This window comes from Lampris incognitus, chromosome 7 (genome assembly GCF_029633865.1).
Source record: "Lampris incognitus isolate fLamInc1 chromosome 7, fLamInc1.hap2, whole genome shotgun sequence".
NCBI lineage: Eukaryota > Metazoa > Chordata > Actinopteri > Lampriformes > Lampridae > Lampris > Lampris incognitus.
Window position 1 is genome coordinate 66,631,011 of NC_079217.1, and position 20,013 is coordinate 66,651,023.

Consider the following 20,013-nt stretch of genomic DNA (forward strand, 5'->3'; position numbering starts at 1 on the left):
TGTTTGAACAGATGTTCTGTTAATCTCAGGAGATGCGGTTCCTTCTCATAGATTATCGTGTCATTTTACTTTTTTGGTAAATGTTTTTGGAGTTATTCAGGAATTATTTGGTTGCAACTCCATCAACAGGCAGCCAGACCCATCATTCAACAGGTAACTGGTTTAACAAAAAACAAAAAAAAAAACGTTCCTCCATGACAGTCCTAGAATCCACTGGGTCATTTTCCACAGCATTTCTAGGTTTGGAAAATAGTTTCAAGACTGTTCAACGTGTTCCATGGACATGGAAACCAAGTAAATTGATGGTCGATGAACGCCAAAAGTTGACCTTTGGCCAACCTCTCTGAGCCGACAGTGTAAGTGACTGCTGGAAGGTTAGCAGAGCAGGTAGGTTTATCAGCTCAGTAGAGAAAGGACGGACTTGTGTTGATTTGTTGACCACACTTTAAACCAGGAGTTGGGTTGACTATGAATTAAGTAGCTCAATATACAGTGCTTTGAAAAAGTATTTGGCTCCTTCCTGATAGCCTCTATTTTAGCATATTTGTCACACTTAATTGCTTCAGATCTTCATACAAAATGTAATGTGAGACAACCCAACTCTTGATGCATGCTCAAGAATGTGCACCTGCTTGGTAGGGAGGTACGCTGGTTTGAAGGGAGTTACAGAGGCCATCTACGTGAAGAGGGAACGGACATCCCTGAACCCAAGAGGGGGGCGGAGTACATCCAGTGACAGCTGGTGGTGATATTGGGTGAGTGGGCTAACAAATGCTCTACACCCATCAATAGCACCCAACTTCAGCAACAGCAGCATCACATCCGTGATACCAAGTTACAGCAACAACACTATATGTATACCTTGTCATGCAAGTGCTCTACAACAACACTATAGACAAGTAGGCACAGGAATGGCCTGATGCCAAAAAAAGCTCTCTCTCCATCTCTCTCTCTCTCTCTCTCTCTCTCTCTCTCTCTCTCTCTCTCTCTCTCTGAGCAGAAGTGCGAGTGAGAGGACGGAGTAGCAGCGTGTCGCTTCAGTGTCAGTGAGTTTCTAAAACTTTAGTCTTGTCCTTTTCATGTGCTTTTTGTAGTCTTTAGTTAGGTTTTTGCAGTGGTAGATTTAAGTGGAGTTGTTTTCTTTAGTTTGGTAGCAGTACCACCGGCTTAGCGGGGCCACATGGCCATTGTGACTCCGGTGGTCACGTGCTCGGTGAGGAGCGCCGCCCAGTGGTAGGTGAACACGTGGGATATGGGAGCATAAAATGTGCATCCAGAAGGAAGAGTGCTATGGTCATGTTTCTTGATAGTGTTGATAAAGTCAACCAGGAGGTGGACAGCGGTGTGGTGATTAAGGACATGTTGACTCCCGTTCTGCCGCTGGTTAATCCTGCCACGAGAATCACCATTTCTAATGCTCCCCCCTACATGAGGAATGCCGCTTTAGAGAAGGAGCTTGCAAGATATGAACAGCTAGGGTCCCCGATTAAAATGGTCTCTTTGGGTTGCCATTCTCCTCACTTGAGACACTGTGTCCCATAGGAGACAAGGCTTCATGATTCTGAGAGATAATGCGGAGGATTTGGATCTGAAGCTTAAATTCAGGATTGACGAGTTTGACTACATTGTATTTGTTACATCCGGCATGATGAAATGTTTTGGCTGTGGGTCAGGGGGCATTTAGTAAGGTCTTTTCCTGAAAGAAGTGAGGGTAGGTCTGATCCTCAAGGGCCCCCATCCTCCCCTGATGCCGCCACGAGCTACGCATCTCCGTCTGGAGGCGGCGCTGCCAAGTCGGCACGGGGCAGACAGGAGGCCGGGAAGCGAGGGGAAGGAGAAACAGACCAGGTTGTGAAACAGAAAGATACTGAGTCTGGAGAACACAAGGAAAATGGACAGACTGAGCAGGCAGGAGAGGAAGGTGGGCTGGTTGAGCAGGTTAAAAAAGGTGATCACGATGAGAAGGTGACAGGACTTGAACAGGTGGAAGCTGATGGCCAGGAGGAGCAGGTAGGGGAGGTTGTACAGAACGAAAACGAAAATGAAAACAGCGAGAACGGGGAGTATAGCGAATTGGCTGGGCGAGATATGAATTGTGGTCGGAAGAAGCAAATACAGCAGACTGCTGTCAGAGTGGCAGAGTCTGTACTTGAGGAAGAGGAAGAGATGCTGTTGATGAAATGCCAAAAAAGTCTATTAAAAGGAAGCCCACAGAGGGTAGACAGGACTATTTAAAAGCAAAAGAGGGTTTCAAAATGTAAAAAGCCATCCTGCTCTTCATCTGAGGAGGACACAGAAGAAAGTGACTGTGAGTTAGTATCCACTCTTCGTACACAGGTGGACACTGAAGGGAGCTATGCTTTCCTGAAAATCAGGACGTTCTTACAGGTCACCAAGGGTTTGACTGCCCTCAAACCCTTGGTGACCTGTAAAATGTTTGGGACGATGGCGCTTGGCCACAAGCGGCATCAGAAGTCGATGGGGGCCCTTGAGGATCAGACCTACCTTCACTCCTTTCACGACACGACCTTATTAAATGCCCCTCCGACCCACACCATAAAACATTTCATCATACCAGATGTAACAAAGACAATATAGTCAAACTCGCCAAACCTGAATTTCAGCTTCAGATCCAAATCCTCTGCATTATTTTTCAGAATCATAAAACCTTGCCTCGACACAACGTGTTTCAAGTGAGGACACTGGCAACCGGCAGAGACCATTTTTATCGGGGACACTAGCTGTCCGTATCTTGCACGCTCCTTTCCCAAAGCTGCATTTCTCATGAACGGGGGGCGCATTAGAAATGGTGATTCTCTTGGCTGGGTTAACGAGCGGCAGAACAGGAGTAAACGTGTCCTTAATCACCACACCAACTTCCACCACCTGGTTGACTTTATCAACACGATCGAGAAACATAACTACAGCACTGTTCATTCTGGATGCACATTTTATGCTCCCATATCCTTGGAGAGTTGAAATGCGTGATGTTTTTCCTGTTGCAAGGTTTTGCTATTCCAAAGGTTTCCTGTCCTCATGCTGGCTGTTCAGCGCCCCCCCCCCCTCCTCCGTCCCCTCTTCCTCCACCCCCTCCATCTCCCCTACCTCTATCCCCGTTCCCCTGGGCTGAGGAAAAGAGGAAGGCCAAAGAGGAGGTTTATGGATGTGGTGAGGGAGGACATGCAGGTGGCTGGCGTGACAGAGGAAGATGCGGAGGACAGGAACAGATGGAAACGGATGATCCGCTGTGGCGCCCCCTAACGGGAGCAGCCAAAAGTAGTAGTGGTAGTAATAGTAGCAGATATGCAAAAATAGAGGAAATTAGGGAGGAGGAAATACGTTTTCACAGCACCGTATGCATAAAACCTCAACGCCATACGTGAATGCTGAAGCATCGTCCTGGAGCCACAGTGAGAGGCAGGACCAAGAGCTACGGTCTCACCTGGTTTGTCAGCTTTCTCCTCATCCTCACTGTCTGACAGCAAGGCCGCCTTCCTCTTCACTGCAAACACACAATAAAATGATAGATAATATTCAGACAAACAAAAAATCCATACATTTTTTAATGGTGAAGATTTAAATCTCAAAAAGAGATCTGCCCATGTGATTATAAGATGCAAAGTCGAAGGTCTGTCGAGATGGATAACGGTCTCAATGCTTATGGGCAACTACATGTTGACTGTGGGTGATTTCCTGGCAGCCAATCACAGTCCTATATGACTATGCCCTGCCTACCATTATAACATGACCCAGTCATCTGAAATCTGCCATGAGATGAGCTACACAGCAATAACAGTACAGATGTAGTATTAGGGTGCCAACACCTGCTACTGGATGAAGGGTTTTTATCAACAGTAGTGCAATGAAGACATATCAGAATCAAGTTTATTGGCCATGTAGTTTTGCACATACATGGAAGTGTACTTAACATCAAATAACAACACAACAATCTTTAGATATATACACAAGGATTGACAGGTGAAATAAGAGGTGATAAAGTGCAGTGGTGCAGAGAATATATCAGAGATGCTGAAATACATGTAATCAGCTTACTTACATACATGCCTGAGGTAGATGTACATGACAGAGTGCATACGTACATGTGAGTAAGTATATGCACTTGTATGTGTAGTGCTAGGAGAATGTCAACTGTACTGTGAAAATATGTGTGGAACAATGAGTATTACGTAGTACTATGAAAATATATGTACTGTACTATAAAGATATGATTTGATGTGTCCCGAGGTGAAGGTACCTGGTTTATCATCTTCATCATCGCTGTCATCTCCTGCCCTCTGCCCTTGTCCCTCGCCCGGCTCTCCCTCACTTCCTGCTGGAGCATTCCTCCTCTCTCCATCTTCTTCCTCACTATCCGATTGCATGACAGCCTTCCACTTTACTCCCTCCCCCTCACGCTTCTCTGCATCCTCTTCCTCAGAGTCTATCTGTGGCGTTGTGCGTTTGGCAGCCGTCTCTGTGTCAGAGTCACTGTCTGGTTCTGACCGCCTGACCCCCAATCCCTCCATTGCCTCAACCCCCTCCTTCTCTGAGTTGACCCCTCCCTCCTCCAGGTCAGAACTGCTCCCCCGACGCTTGGCAGGAGAGCTCTCTTCTTTCTGCTCCTCAGTGTCACAGGGGCTTCCCGTTTGTTTGACTGGTGAGTCATCGTCCTCGCTGTCTGCAGGCCTCGGGGCCTCTGGTTCAGACTCACTGTCTTTTTGGTTGTTGCTGAGGTCGTCATGACGGCCATCAGGGGCCTCTACCTCAGAGTCGCTGTTGGGCCCTCGGTGGACCTCGTCATCAGAGCCGCTGGCTGTCCTATTGGTGTCCATGGGGTGGGAATCCTCCTCACCATCACTGCCCTCTTCCTGTTAAACAACCAATCAGCACTGAGTCACCGTTTCAGTACAGGCCACGTGTTGGTTCCTCACCCAATCACATGACACATTTAATGAGAACCCTGCAGCAACACAGCAGCATAACATAAAGTGTCGTGGAAACGTATTTGCCCCCTTCCTGATTTCTTCTATTTTTGCATATTTGTCACATTGCATGGTTTCAGATCTTCATAAAAATGTAAGACAAGGAGAACCCAAGCAAACACAAAATACAGTTTTTAAATGATGATTTCTTTTACGGAAGGAAAAAGGTTATCCAACACCCACATCAACCATGTGAAGAACTGTCCCACTGAACTTCATGACTGGTTGTGCAAACTTTAGCAGCAACAGCGGCAACCAAATGCTTCCTATAACTGGAGCTCAGTCTTTGACATTGCTGTGGAGGAGTTTTGGCCTACACTTCTTAGCAGATTTGCTGTAATTCAGTGAAACTGGAGAGTTTTCGAGCATGAACTGCTTGTTCAAGTTCCTGCCACAGCATCTCTATGGAGTTCAAGTCCGGGCTTTGATTAGGCCACTCCAAAACCTTAAATTTTGTTTCTTTACCCCCCCCCCCCTTTTCTCCCCAATTGTATCCGACCAATTACCCCACTCTTCTGGCCCTGGACAGGCCACCACAGGTCAAGTCATCAAGGTCATATCAAGGTTGAGGGGAGTAACTTAATTATTGAGCATAAAAGACTCATTTGACATGGACTGGGCATTTAAAAGGGCAAAAACAATGGGAACAAGGGGCTTAGCTGGACTGGAGTCACTACAGCAGACTGGAATCAAATTATCTGGCCTGGGGGCGTCCGGGTGGCATGGCGGTCTATTCTGTTGCCTACCAATACAGGGATCGCCGGTTCGAATCCCCGTGTTCCCTCCGGCTTGGTCGGGCATCCCTACAGACACAACTGGCCGTGTCTGTGGGTGGGAAGCTGGATGTGGGTATGTGTCCTGGTCGCTGCAGAAGCGCCTCCTCTGGTCGGTCAGAGCGCCTGTTAGGGGGGGGGGGCGGGACTAGCATGATCCTCCCATGTGCTACGTCCCCCTGGTGAAACTCCTCACTGTCAGGTGAGAAGAAGCGGCTGGTGATTCCACATGTATCAGAGGAGTCACGTGGTAGTCTGCAGCCTCCCCGGATCAGCCGAGGGGACGGAGCAGTGACCGGGACGGCTTGGAAGCGTGGGGTAATTGGCCAGGTGCAATTGGGGAGAAAAAGGGTCAAAATATCCACAAAAAAAAAAAAAAAAAGAATTTTCAGTTTTCACTCGGGTTGTCTTTGTGTTATTATATTGTGTATGACGACCTAAAACAATTAAGTGTGACACATATGCAACACCAGAGGACATCAGTGAGGGGGAAGTGCATGAGACAAGTAGAACATCCTGAAAGGTAACAGAAGTCAACAATCACTAGCACAGGATGACAAACTGTCTACACTACACCAGTTCACTTCTTTTAACAGCTTCACAAGTCCTCTAACGACGACCGCTTATAATCTGTCCTCCTTCCTACACTCTCTCTCTGTCTGTCAGATTTATGAACCTGCTCCTCTGTCTACCTCAGCATGCACCGGGAGGACAGCAGGTTGTCATTCCTGGCTGAAAAGAGTCCCAGCTTTTGGAAGAGGAAGCGTGTGGTTCATGTTGGTACAGACGACATCAGCCGCCGGCATCCTGAACTCCTGAAGCATAATGTGAGCCTTTTTAACCTGCTGACAGGCCACCAAGGGAAAAGGTTCTTTATCTGCCGTCCAGTCACTACACTGAGTCATGAGACTGGCCGGCTCTCTAGTCTCAGTTTGCACACATGGATCCACCCACCAACTCTTTCACATGGTCGATTTTCATCTCACCTGACGTACATGTCTTTGGACTGTGGCAGGAAACCGGAGCCCCCAGAAGAAACCCACACAGACACGGGGAGAACATGCAAACTGCACACAGAGGATGACCCGGTGCGACCCCCAAGTTTGGACTACCCCGGGGCTCGAACTCAGAACCTACTTGCTGTGAGGCGACTGTGCTAACCACTGCACCACTGTGCCGCCCCCCAGTGATATATACTCTAGTGTAAACGTAAATGACACTAGGCCAAATGCACGCCTGCCTCGTCTGCAAACACACACTGTGAAGAACAATCTTCTACACATCACATCACAACTCCCTGAAACTACTCAGAAAACCACAGCCCACGAGTCATTCCATCTAAATATGGCTGTTTTAATGGAAGGGCATTACCCAACACCTCATTTGGTACGAATGACCTTACCTCTGACAATGTATGAATGACCTTACTGCTGACAATGTATGAATAACCTCACCGCTGACAATGTATGAATGACCTCACCGCTGACAATGTATGAATAACCTCACCGCTGACAATGTATGAATGACCTTACTGCTGACAATGTATGAATAACCTCACCGCTGACAATGTATGAATAACCTCACCGCTGACAATGTATGAATGACTCACCGCTGACAATGTATGAATGAGCTAGACTGTCCATGTACCACTGACACTTGGTTGGGTGTGGATGCACCAGCAACACTTAAAAGAAGCACCTCTTCAGCCTGTTTTTTTTTTTTGGGGGGGGGGGGTCCGCCTTTTTCTCCCCAGTTGTATCCAGCCAATTACCCCACTCTCCCGAGCCGTCCCGGTCACTGCTTCACCTCCTCTGCTGATCCGGGGAGGGCAGCAGACTACAACATGCCTCCTCCCATACACGCGGAGTCACCATCCACTTCTTTTCACCTGACAGAGGAGTTTCACCGGGGCAACATAGTGCGTGGGAGGATCACGCTATTCCCCAAGTTCCCCCTCCTCCTCAAACAGGTACCCCGACCGACCAGAGGAGGCGCTAGTGCAGTGACCAGGGCACATACCCACACCCGGCTTCCCACCCGCAGACACGGCCAGTTGTGTCTGTAGGGACACCCGACCAAGCCGGGGGTAACACTGGGATTTGAACAGGAGATCCCCGTGTTGGTAGGCAACAGAATAGACCGCTACACTACCCGGACTATGCTGTAAAATGTTACTCTATCTTATGATCTGTTATTTTATTATTATTAATATTCTCACATATTTTTATCCCACTGTTTGATTTTATTTGTCTTTGTTTTGTTTCACCTTTTAAATCTTTTTTTTTTTTTTTTTTTTGTCCAGCTTTTATTCAACTCTGTTTCCCATTATTCTCACATCGTTCTCTTATCGCTTGTCAGTCATCTGTGACGCACTCTGAACTGCACTAACCTGTATGAAAGGTGGTACATTTGATTTGATTCACTCATGGTCCAGGCTTACAAGCACCTACACACCATTTGTACCAAGTACACCTATACTACACAACTTAGACACCATTTTTACCAAAGTGCAGCTATGCTCTACACCTTACTCAGCGTGCAGAAGGACTACAATGGGCAGATAATTCTCTGATCTTCACGATGGATGCTGTCAAAAATGAATGCTGTCAAAAGCAAATGAGCGTTGATTCCCGAGTGCATGCACAGAGTGAGGAGATCCCTGCAGCTTGAGCACTGACCTCAGAGTGTTTGTCACTCCTCATCTCCTCCTCTCCATCTGAAGCCAGGTGTTCATCCTGAACCGGGGTCCCACCTCCATCATCTGGTGAGGAGGAAACAAAAGGTCAGACACAGCAGCAAACTCAGAGGAGCTTCTTTTAAAAAGCTGGAGAGCATGAGGAGCACGTTCATTTAATTCAAGCAGCGAAAGTACAAGTACATGCACCACTGACACGCACAGGATCCACATATAGATTCTGAATGTAACCTGAAGTTATTCCATTCACAAGCTGACCTAGTGCAGCTTCCAATAGTAGCCTTTTAATGTGCGCTGGGTCGGAAGAAACCAGCAAGTGAGTATCCCACGAGTTGTTTAACATACACAGTAGACTGGACACAGACAGCAAAATAAAACGTATTTCAGCTCAGAGGCGAGTGAACTCTAGATCAGTAGTGTTTAGTTTTAGCAGCATGATGTCAGGTGTCAGGTTAAATGAATCAAGGCAGAACTATTCAAGGAGGTGACATGAACATGGATTTCTATGGGCTGGGCGACAGACAAACTCAAACATATCTAACACATATGAAGTATTTCTGACTGAATAACTCCATACTGAAAATGTGACTGACTGTATTTAGTGGATGACTGATGGCGCTTTCCTATTATTTACACCGTGTTGATACATGATCATTAGTAATGTGGATGATGACCAAGCAGGCAGACACGCATTATTCATTCTAGTCCAGTAAGTTCAGAAAATGTTCCCCCTTTAATGTAACGCAGCCTTTAAGATCAGGGAATGACAACAACATTTAACTTATAATAATCATTACATTTATACAGCGCTTTATCTAGACACCCAAAGCGCTTCACAGTGGGGGGGGGGCTCACTTCAACCACCACTCATGTGCAGCACCACCTGGGTGATGCACCAGAACGCTCACCACACATCAGTGGAGAGGGAGGAGTCACTGAGCCAGTTACATGGGGGGGTGATTAGGTGGCCAGATGGAGAGAGCCAGGTTGGGAATGTTGCCAGGACACCGGGGACCCCCTAATCTTTGTGATAAGAGCCATGGCATCTTTAATGACCACAGTGAGTCAGGACCTCGGTTTAACGTCTCATCTGCAGGACGGCATCTCCTGCAGCACAGTGTCCCCGTCACTGCACTGGGGCACTGGCATTTTTGTTGTTTATTGGGACCAGATGGAAGACTGCCCCCTACTGGCCCACCAACACCATTCCCAGCAGCAACCAGCGTTTCCCGGGAGGTCTCCCATCCAAGTACTAGCCAACCTCATACCCGGTCATTCCGGGATGAAGATTCTGATTCTGATTCAGCAGAGCCAGGGTACATGCTGGTATGGCTGCCGGCCATACGTCACCGTATTACCAGAACCACGATCCCAAAACACATCTAGTCTCACATCAACCAGACTTGATGGACTTTGCACACGTTATTGAGTGCATCCAGCATGGTTAACCCTTCACTTTGGGGGAGAGCGGAAGTTTCTCTGCGGAGTTTCGGGTTAAGGGCTTCCATACATTGCAGATAACGTAATGTGGTTGTACAGCCCTATGAAACAAACTATGACCTATAGGTTTTACAGATACATTTAAGTGCATCCCTCCCCTCTTATTATCATTATTGTGATCTTAATGGGGGAGTGGGACCTGCCCGCCGTGGGCCAGGGGCCCGGGTGTAGTTGGGCACGGATGAGGTGAACTCCTGACACCGTAACCCCACATCGTGTCCACAGCACCACAGTAATGAACACAGTACACACTAATCACCCGGCTGGGGCGCAACTACAACGGGTCCTCCGCCCTCAACTCCACCACGGCCAGCTCCACCAAGTAGCGCCTGGGTCCGAGGACGAGGAAACAAAGCGCTGTAATTCTCACCGGACTGGTTCCCGGGCGTGAACTCTTCCCCCTCTCCGTCCATCACCAAGACCAGCACACGGAATACGACAAAGACTCCCTTTAACGCTCAGATACGAAGCAGCGAGTGAAGGAAACGACGTTATTTTGACGAAACGCCGCAGCCGGGAGACATTGAACAAAATGGTGTCGCTCTGGTCTTGTACGCATGCGCGGAGGTTCAAGTCGCGTCGTAATGACGTAATGGTTTTTATTTGCGATCTGAAACAAACAAGGCACATGTTCCTGTGTTGTTCAACAGAATCCCTCCGCCTCAGGCTGAGCAAAGGAAAACAATAACAAAACAAAAACAGGTACAAATGAGAGAAATACAATTAACAAGGAACGAGAGAATAAAAGCAGGGCTATCTCAAATTAACGTCAGTCTCTCTAATGAAGAAATGAGTTTGTTATGTTGGTGAGGGAATCGCGGGAGACGACTGCAGCAACACGTAGCTTCCATCCAACTTTCTGTCCTGGCGCTCTTGTTCTTCTTCTGTCCCCTTACAGCAACCCCTCTCCGTCATCCGTCCTCTCACAGTGCCACCCAGTGGCAATGGAATGCAGTGTCCACAAACGCAACAGAGTTTAAGGGCTTTCTTGTCCTTAGCAAGTTTTAGTGACTTACTCAAGAGTTTTAACTCATTCTTCCAATGGTTTAAACTACGTTTTGCTTTGAAGTATTTTTTGCATTTATGTACAAAAAACTTTCCCAATAACCACAGAATATTGAGAACAGAGTCAATTTCCCGTTTTCAACCAAACACCAAACTTGACTCTGTTCACTGTCAGAGGTGACAACTCTGTCTCCCTGGACTGTAGTCGGGCCTGTATATCACTCCAGAAAGACTTTACTGATTCACAACGAAATAACACATGTTCCACATTTTCAGCTTCCCTTTCACAAAATACACAGTTGTTCACATCGAAGTTAGCCCTCATTCTTAGGAAATCACCCGCTGAGTAAATCTCATTGGAAATTAACCTCTTTTACCTTAAGAGGAAGTGGGAATGAGATGTATCTGTTTCTTAGTTTCTAAACTTCTTCAGCTCCAAATTCCCTGAAAACATATTTGCTTCTAACTGGGTTGGTACGACATTCTTTCAGTAGAAAGTGTCTAAGAACTCTTTGTACATGTATTGTCACGGAAGTCTATTCCTTCGATGCAAAGCTTCCTCAGCCCCAGACAGATCTTTGTGTACAGAATGTCCTCTTTAACCGCTGACCCCGGAGAGACTGGTATGACTTTCATCATTCTGCTATAGTTCTTCACAGTACACTGGAGTTGGAATTTCTCACAGAACCCATTGTGTTGTAGTAGATTTTCTTTATCCTCCATAAAATGAGCAACAGCCCAAATCCCCCCGGATCTCCATTCCTCTAAGATTTCCAACATGTAATAAGCAGGATATAACATACAGATAAGCCACTGCCAATAATGTGAAGGGAGCAACAAATCCACACGTCAAACTCAGTCAAGTCTCCATATACATCAGATTAGTTGTTACATGTTGGAAAAGGACTAGGAGGAAGTGCACACTTGTTTTTTCCTACCTGTGTTTCTCCTACCTGTTTCTCCTATCTGTTTGTCCTCCCTGTGTTTCTCCTACCTGTTTCTCCTATCTGTTTGTCCTCCCTGTGTTTCTCCTACCTGTTTCCCCTATCTGTTTGTCCTCCCTGTGTTTCTCCTACCTGTTTCTCCTACCTGTTTGTCCTACCTGTTTGTCCTCCCTGTGTTTGTCCTCCCTGTGTTTCTTCTACCTGTTTCTCCTATCTGTTTCTCCTACCTGTTTCTCCTATCTGTTTGTCCTCCCTGTGTTTCTCCTACCTGTTTCTCCTATCTGTTTCTCCTACCTGTTTGTCCTCCCTGTGTTTCTCCTATCTGTTTGTCCTCCCTGTGTTTCTCCTACCTGTTTCTCCTATCTGTTTCTCCTACCTGTTTCTCCTACCTGTTTCTCCTATCTGTTTGTCCTCCCTGTGTTTCTCCTACCTGTTTCTCCTATCTGTTTGTCCTCCCTGTGTTTCTTCTACCTGTTTCTCCTATCTGTTTGTCCTCCCTGTGTTTCTCCTACCTGTTTGTCCTCCCTGTGTTTCTTCTACCTGTTTCTCCTACCTGTTTGTCCTCCCTGTGTTTCTCCTACCTGTTTGTCCTCCCTGTGTTTCTCCTACCTGTTTGTCCTCCCTGTGTTTCTCCTACCTGTTTCTCCTACCTGTTTGTCCTCCCTGTGTTTCTCCTACCTGTTTGTCCTCCCTGTGTTTCTCCTACCTGTGTTTCTCCTACCTGTTTGTCCTCCCTGTGTTTCTCCTACCTGTTTCTCCTATCTGTTTGTCCTCCCTGTGTTTCTCCTACCTGTTTGTCCTCCCTGTGTTTCTCCTACCTGTTTGTCCTCCCTGTGTTTCTTCTACCTGTTTCTCCTACCTGTTTGTCCTCCCTGTGTTTCTCCTACCTGTTTGTCCTCCCTGTGTTTCTTCTACCTGTTTCTCCTACCTGTTTGTCCTCCCTGTGTTTCTCCTACCTGTTTGTCCTCCCTGTGTTTCTTCTACCTGTTTCTCCTACCTGTTTGTCCTCCCTGTGTTTCTCCTACCTGTTTGTCCTCCCTGTGTTTCTCCTACCTGTTTGTCCTCCCTGTGTTTCTCCTACCTGTTTCTCCTACCTGTTTGTCCTCCCTGTGTTTCTCCTACCTGTTTGTCCTCCCTGTGTTTCTCCTACCTGTGTTTCTCCTACCTGTTTGTCCTCCCTGTGTTTCTCCTACCTGTTTCTCCTACCTGTTTGTCCTCCCTGTGTTTCTTCTAGCTGTTTCTCCTACCTGTGTTTCCCTGTTTACTTGTTTGGCATCCTTAAATCATTTGAACAGCTGAGAGAGGAGTTTATGCTTCCTACCACAGATTTTTTCAGGTATTTACAATTAACAAAACATAAAGAGTGGGATCGCATGTTGGCGCCCACTCCAATGGAAGAGTTCTTGATAAAATTACAAAGAGGGATCGGGGATAAGAAAGTCACAAGTCATGTTTACCAAATATTTTTAGGCTTGAATATGAATAATAGCCTGCAGATAAAAGGAAGATGGGAAACTGAAATGAACACAGATATACCGCAGGACATGTGGGAAGAAATATGCACTGAAGCAAATCTAGTAACCAATTCAAATACATGGAGGGACTTCCAATGGAAGGTGTCTATGAGATTCTTTCTCACACCAGAAATAGTGGCTAAAATGGGCCCAACACACTCAATTAAATGCTGGAGAAATTATGGAACACAAATTGCCAACCATACCCACATATTTGGGACATGCCCTAAATTAAGGACATTTTGGGAAGAGGCGTTTGAGGCACTTAAAGAAGTATTCCACCAAAACGTCACAAAAGATCCAAAGCTGGCGTTACTGGGATTAATGCCGGAAGGGGTCGATGGAAGAGCTAAAAAATACCTTTAGCAAATATTACTTACTAACAGCAGCAATTAAATGCATCACAAGTAAGTGGTTAGACTCTGACCCCCGTCCGCGGTGGTGTAGCGGTCTAAGCATCGGCTTTGTGTGGATGCAGTTGCCCACTGGGGACCGGGGTTCGCGCCCCGGTCTCGTCAGATCCGACTATGGCCGGACCCGGTGCAGCAGCAATATTGGCAGCGCCGTCCTGGGGAGGGGGGCGGAGTCGGCTTGTGTTCGTCACATGAATGCGTCTCTGGGGTGCGGGGAACAAGCAGTGGTTCGGCCTCCTGGAGGCGACTCCCTCCAGACTGCCGGCCGGAGAGACGCAGTTGGCGAACGCATGCGGTACGAGGGTGGGGGTTTGAATTAAAATGGGGATCGATTGGCCACTAAATTGGGGAAAAAAGGGAAAAATCAGAAATACATTTATAAAAAAAAAAATCTGACCCCCAACATCCAATTTATGGATTGAGATAGTATGGGAAATATACATCAGATGGAACAAATGACCTACTCTTTGAGACTCCAGAAAGCTCCATCTGTTAAGAGGTGGAGCCCGGCCAAGGCCATACTGACACAGTGGAGTGTTCCAGACCCTTGTGTGCAGTCCGTATCATACATGACGCGACTCTATCCTCTCAATGCACCCCATCTCTCACGCAGCCATACCACCACCACACACCCCCCCCATACACAGCTCCCCTCCCTCACCCCTCTTTCCCTGTTTTATTTATTTATTTATTCAGGCCTTTCATCCATACCCCCCCCCGTACACAGCCCCCCCACCCCTGACCCCTCCCCCTCCTTTCCCTGCTTTATTTATTTATTTATTCGGGTCTTTCATCCACACCGCCATCACAACTAACACTTCAAGCGGAAGGAAAGGCTTTTGTTTTAATTCCCTTTTGTTAAGTTATCTGTAAACCACGTGGGTACAGCTGAAAAACGGGAAAACCAGCAGGCAGCATTGTGAACGTGGTTGTATGAGTTGTGAAATTGAAATAGAAACTACGTGAAAAAGAAAGCTGTTAGTTTATGTGCGTCTTTAAACACCTTCGTGCCATGAACGAGAGTGGCCTGGCTGCTCTCGTGTCCCTTCGGCTTACGGTCCTCCGCCGCTGCAAAGCTTCGCCACGATAACGTTTCACTGCCTCGGACGAAAGAAAGACGGACCTAGCGTCACGCACTTCCGCTTCCGGCGTGACGTTCATTTGACGCGACAGTCTGTCGAGGAGCTCGTGTGTCGAAACATGGCGGGCGGCGCATAGGCGGCGGGTTTCTGGGTAGACTGTGCGCATTGAAGTCACCTGCGATGGCGGACAAGAGTCAGATCTGCGACACGTGGGTCGGCACGGAGACGGGGATCCTGAAAGGCGTCAGCCTGGCCGAGAAGAAGGCCTTCAGCTTCTGCGAGAGCAGCACCTGGAGCCGCGACCAGGAGGTGTGCGTGCTGTGCTGGGGCGACGCGGCGGAGTCGGAGGTGCTGGTCGCGGCCGCGAACGGCAGCGTCCGCACGTTCAGCGCGGAGAAAGGCCGCTTCACCGGAAGCAGGCCGTGCGGCGACGCCGCGCACGGCCGCTTCACCGGCCTGGCCGTCGCCGGCTCCGCGCTGGTGACGTGCGTGGAGAGCGGCCGGCTGCGCCTGTGGACGGAGGAGAGCAGCGAGCACGTGTCGGAGGTGCAGGCCGGCGGCAGCGTGGACCGGATGCGGCAGAACCCGTCCCAGAAGAGCACGGTGGCCACCGGAGGGAAGGACAACGGCCTGAAGGTCTGGGACCTGAACCGGCCGGACAGAGCCGTGTTCTCCGCCAAGAACGTGAGGAACGACTGGCTGGACCTACGGCAGCACGAGTGGGTCCGAGACGTGGCCTTCATCCCGGACTCTGAGAAGATAGTGACCTGCACCGGTTACCACCAGGTCTGTCTGTCTATAGTCTGTCTGTTTTCTGTCTGCCTGCCTGTCTAGAGTCTGCGTTTAGTCTGCCTGTCTAGTCTGGCTGTTTACAGTCCTGTCTAAAGTCTGTGTCTACAGTCTGTCTGTCTGTTTTCTGTCTGTCTGTCTAGAGTCTGTCTGTTTACAGTCTGTTTGTCTGCTTAACGTCTGTCTGTCTACGGTCTGTCTGTTTTCTGTGTCTACAGTCTGTCTAAAGTCTGTGTTTAAAGTGTCTTTACAGTCTGTCTAAAGTCTGTTTACACTTTGTCTGTGTTTACAGTCTGTCTGTCTGTCCACAATCTGTCTGTCTACAATCTGTTTACAGTGTGTGTCTACAGTCTGTCTGTTTACAGTCTGTCTATAGTCTGTGTGTTTAGTCTCTGTTAACAGTGTCTTGATGCTGCTCAGTAGTCCAGGTAAGAACATCACAGAAGGTTGAATCAGTTCATCTGGACACGGCGTTTACTGACAGACACGGTTCATCATCATCTAAGAGACCTCTTCAGTCTCACCTGACTGCAGGTGTCCCCACCCTTATAAACAATACAGTGTCCTCACCTGACTGCAGGTGTCCCCACCCTTATAAACAATACAGTGTCCTCACCTGACTGCAGGTGTCCCCACCCTTATAAACAATACAGTGTCCTCACCTGACTGCAGGTGTCCCCACCCTTATAAACAATACAGTGTCCTCACCTGACTGCAGGTGTCCCCACCCTTATAAACAATACAGTGTCCTCACCTGACTGCAGGTGTCCCCACCCTTATAAACAATACAGTGTCCTCACCTGACTGCAGGTGTCCCCACCCTTATAAACAATACAGTGTCCTCACCTGACTGCAGGTGTCCCCACCCTTATAAACAATACAGTGTCCTCACCTGACTGCAGGTGTCCCCACCCTTATAAACAATGCAGTGTCCTCACCTGACTGCAGGTGTCCCACCCTTATAAACAATACAGTGGCATAACGACCCAAACCAACCACCAGTTTCATATGCAGATGTGTGTGTGACCATTAACTAGAGTTACAGTGGTCATGTGTACTGTTCACAGAGGATTGGGGAATAGTTGCAGTCACAGAATTGTAAGATGGTGACAGATGTACTCTTAGCCCCCCCCTCCCCGGTTCAGGGATGGTCGTCCCCTCTTCACATAGATGAGACTGAAGAGGTCACTAACATGGAGGATGAAACGTTTCTGTCAATAAACGTTGTGTCCAGTTGAACTGATTCAACCTTCTGTGAACTTCTCTGAGTCTGTTTACAGTTTCTGTGTATGTGTGTGTGTGTGTGTCTGTCTGTCGGTTTGTGTGTCTCAGTGTCTCCTCTAGAATGTTCTTCAGGCCTGGTAGAATGAGCCATACTCCTCCTCAGCAGGCCTGCATGCAGGATGCACACTGCTGATGTGTGTCTCCACCAGATATAAAGCAACAAACCTTTTGTTGTGATTGTGTATCACAGAAACTGAAGAGGCCTCACAAATCAGGGAACATGTGATGCAGCCTCAGAAGGTGTTGGAATATTCTAGTGGGCCCAGGTGGTTTATCTCAGACCAGGCCTGTGAGGTGCAGTGTGCTTCACTTTAGATGGACGAGCACAGATAAGATGAGAAAAGACAGAGCTGGTGTCCAGAAGTGACATGAGAAAAGACAGAGCTGGTGTCCAGATGTGACATGAGAGAGGACAGAGCTGGTGTCCAGATGTGACATGAGAGAGGACAGAGCTGGTGTCCAGAAGTGACATGAGAGAGGACAGAGCTAGTGTCCAGATGTGACATGAGAGAGGACAGAGCTGGTGTCCAGAAGTGACATGAGAGAGGACAGAGCTAGTGTCCAGATGTGACATGAGAGAGGACAGAGCTGGTGTCCAGATGTGACATGAGAGAGGACAGAGCTGATGTCCAGATGTGACGAGAGAGGACAGAGCAGGTTTCCAGGTGAACTGGTTCAGGGTTCTGGTGAGAAAAGACAGACTACATGAAATCAGGTAAAACATTAAACTTAATAAATGTGAAGAAGTGACCAAATAAATACATAAATAAAGGTTAAATCAGGGCAGACAAAACCAATAAATGATGAACAGCTAATAAATAAAAGTAGAAGCACCGTCAAAAAGATAATTGGGGCCTCCAGGTAGTGTAGTGGTCTATTCCGTTGCCTACCAACACGGGGATCGCTGATTCGAATCCCCGTGTTCCCTCCGGCTTGGTCGGACGTCCCTACAGACCCAATTGGCCGTGTCTGCAGATGGGAAGCCGGATGTGGGTATGTGTCCTGGTCGCTGCACTAGCGCCTCCTCTGGTCAGTAGGGGCGCCTGTTCAGGGGGGAGGGGGAACTGGGGGGAATAGTGTGATCCTCCCACGCGGTACGTCCCCCTGGTGAAACTCCTCACTGTCAGGTGAAAAGAAGCAGCTGGTGACTGCACATGTATGGGAGGAGGCATGTGGGAGTCTGCAGCCCTCCTGGATCAGCAGAGGGGGTGGAGCAGCGACCGGGACGGCTCGGAAGAGTGGGGTGATTGGCCAAGGACAACTGGGGAGAAAAAGACACATGTTCATGTGGTAACACTGTTGTACTCATTGACAAGGTCATTTCATGTTGAAACGAGTTTAGCATGGTGAATGTTTTAGGGACTGTTGCAGGTGAGGTGTTGTGTTGTGTTGTGTTGTGTTGTGTTGTGTTAAACACTCAGTGTGTGGTAACTGCACGTGAATGTTTTAGGGACTGTTGCAGGTGAGGTGTTGTGTTGTGTTGTGTTGTGTTGAACACTCAGTGTGTGGTAACTGCACGTGAATGTTTTAGGGACTGTTGCAGGTGAGATGTTGTGTTGTGTTGAACACTCAGTGTGTGGTGATTGCACGTCCAGATGGGTTTCATGTAAGGGAAAAGTAGTATTCCTCCTTAAAAACAAACCTCTTCTCTTTCTTTAGGTGCGAGTGTACGACCCGTCTTCTCCTCAGCGCCGGCCGGTGCTGGAGGCTCACTACGGAGAATACCCGCTGACGGCACTTTCCCTCCCCGCTAGCGGCAACGCCGTTGTCGTGGGCAACACCCAGGGCAACATCGCCGTGCTGGACCTGAGGAAAGGGCTGGTCCGCGGCTGTCTCAAGGGGCTGGCGGGTGGCGTGCGTGCCCTGCAGTGTCACTCCTCCCTCCCCGTGGTGGCTTCCTGCGGCCTGGACCGCTTCCTGAGGATCCACAGCCTAGAGGACCGCTCGCTGCTGCACAAAGTCTACCTGAAGTCCCGCCTCAACTGCCTCCTGCTGGCCAGCAGAGACCTGCAAAGAGGAGGCAGCACTGCGGAGGAGAGCGGGGAGGTGGAGGAGGTGAAAGAGGAGGAGGATGAGGTGTGGAACAGCATGGAACAGATTGGACAGGAGAGGATGAAGAGAAAAGCCACTGAGGAGGAACAGGAGGAGGATGAAGGTACACAGAAGAGGAAGAGCAAAAAGAAAAAGAAAAAAGCTCAGCAATGACCAGAACAGATTTTTCTAAAAACTTGAGCCGGCAGAGACAAACCTGCCCTGACATGAGAGACAAGGGATTTATTTTTCCAACATTGAGGACTTTTGCGTTGATTTCCTGTTCACCTCCATGACAGGTTCAGTGAACTAAGAGCTGCGCTGAGCACGGGATCAGAACCGTTTAAAACGCAGCCATATTCAGTCCCAGTCGTTTGCATTTGTTGCTGTTTACTGACAAGACCCATCTGTCCCATCTGTCCCTACGGCTTTTTACAAAACTCTATTAAACTGTAAACATGAATGGAAATTGATGCCAGTTTTGTCATTGTTAGCCGCGTTTCCATCAAGCAAGTTTGATTGTAACTTGGTGAAAGAGGACAAAGATGTTACTTTAAAATGATGCAAATAAGACGTTTTGATTTGTTTCTCCTGCTGCAGGAGGAGGAGATGCTAACATGATGCTGTTGTCTGGTCTGCATGAAACAAGACTAGCCAGTCACTAGTCAGCTAGCTAGCTAGTCATGTGAAACAAGACGTGACTAGCTAGTCATAACTATTTCATGATTGTTTCATGGTGCAGCCAAGTTGTTTATGACCGCACCAGGACACCAGATGATCAATCACCCACCTGTAGGTGGAGTCATCCCCACCAAAAATAAGCCCAATGAAGGTGGTGTTGTCAGAAAACTTTAGGAGCATGACTGAGTGGTGACTGGAGGTGCAGCTGTTTGTATACAGGGTACAGGGAGAAACATAGAGGGGAAAGGACACAACCTTAAGGGGAACCGGTGCTGATGGTCCGAGAGTCAGAGACGTGTTTCCCCAGCTTCACTTGCTGC

General features: G+C 48.2%; 2 protein-coding genes across 2 annotated transcripts in view; one reads left to right on the forward strand and one right to left on the reverse strand.

Annotated features, from left to right (window-relative positions):
* The window catches only part of LOC130115698 (protein IWS1 homolog), a 44,134-nt gene extending 33,644 nt beyond the window's left edge, over positions 1 to 10,490 (reverse strand). Inside the window, exons 1-4 of the mRNA XM_056283480.1 lie at positions 10,321 to 10,490; positions 8,434 to 8,516; positions 4,256 to 4,868; positions 3,443 to 3,502 (exon numbers count right to left, since the gene is read on the reverse strand). Coding sequence (XP_056139455.1) covers positions 3,443 to 3,502; positions 4,256 to 4,868; positions 8,434 to 8,516; positions 10,321 to 10,363 — 799 coding nt within the window. The 5' untranslated portion in view covers positions 10,364 to 10,490. The remainder of the gene's footprint in view (positions 1 to 3,442; positions 3,503 to 4,255; positions 4,869 to 8,433; positions 8,517 to 10,320) is intronic.
* A 4,521-nt stretch (positions 10,491 to 15,011) lies between these two features.
* On the forward strand, positions 15,012 to 19,526 carry wdr74 (WD repeat domain 74). Its single transcript, XM_056283255.1, has 2 exons — positions 15,012 to 15,694; positions 18,641 to 19,526. The coding sequence occupies exons 1-2, from the start codon at positions 15,089 to 15,091 to the stop codon at positions 19,184 to 19,186; spliced, it is 1,152 nt and encodes a 383-aa protein (XP_056139230.1). The 5' UTR covers positions 15,012 to 15,088; the 3' UTR covers positions 19,187 to 19,526.
* The last annotated feature ends 487 nt before the right edge of the window (positions 19,527 to 20,013 follow it).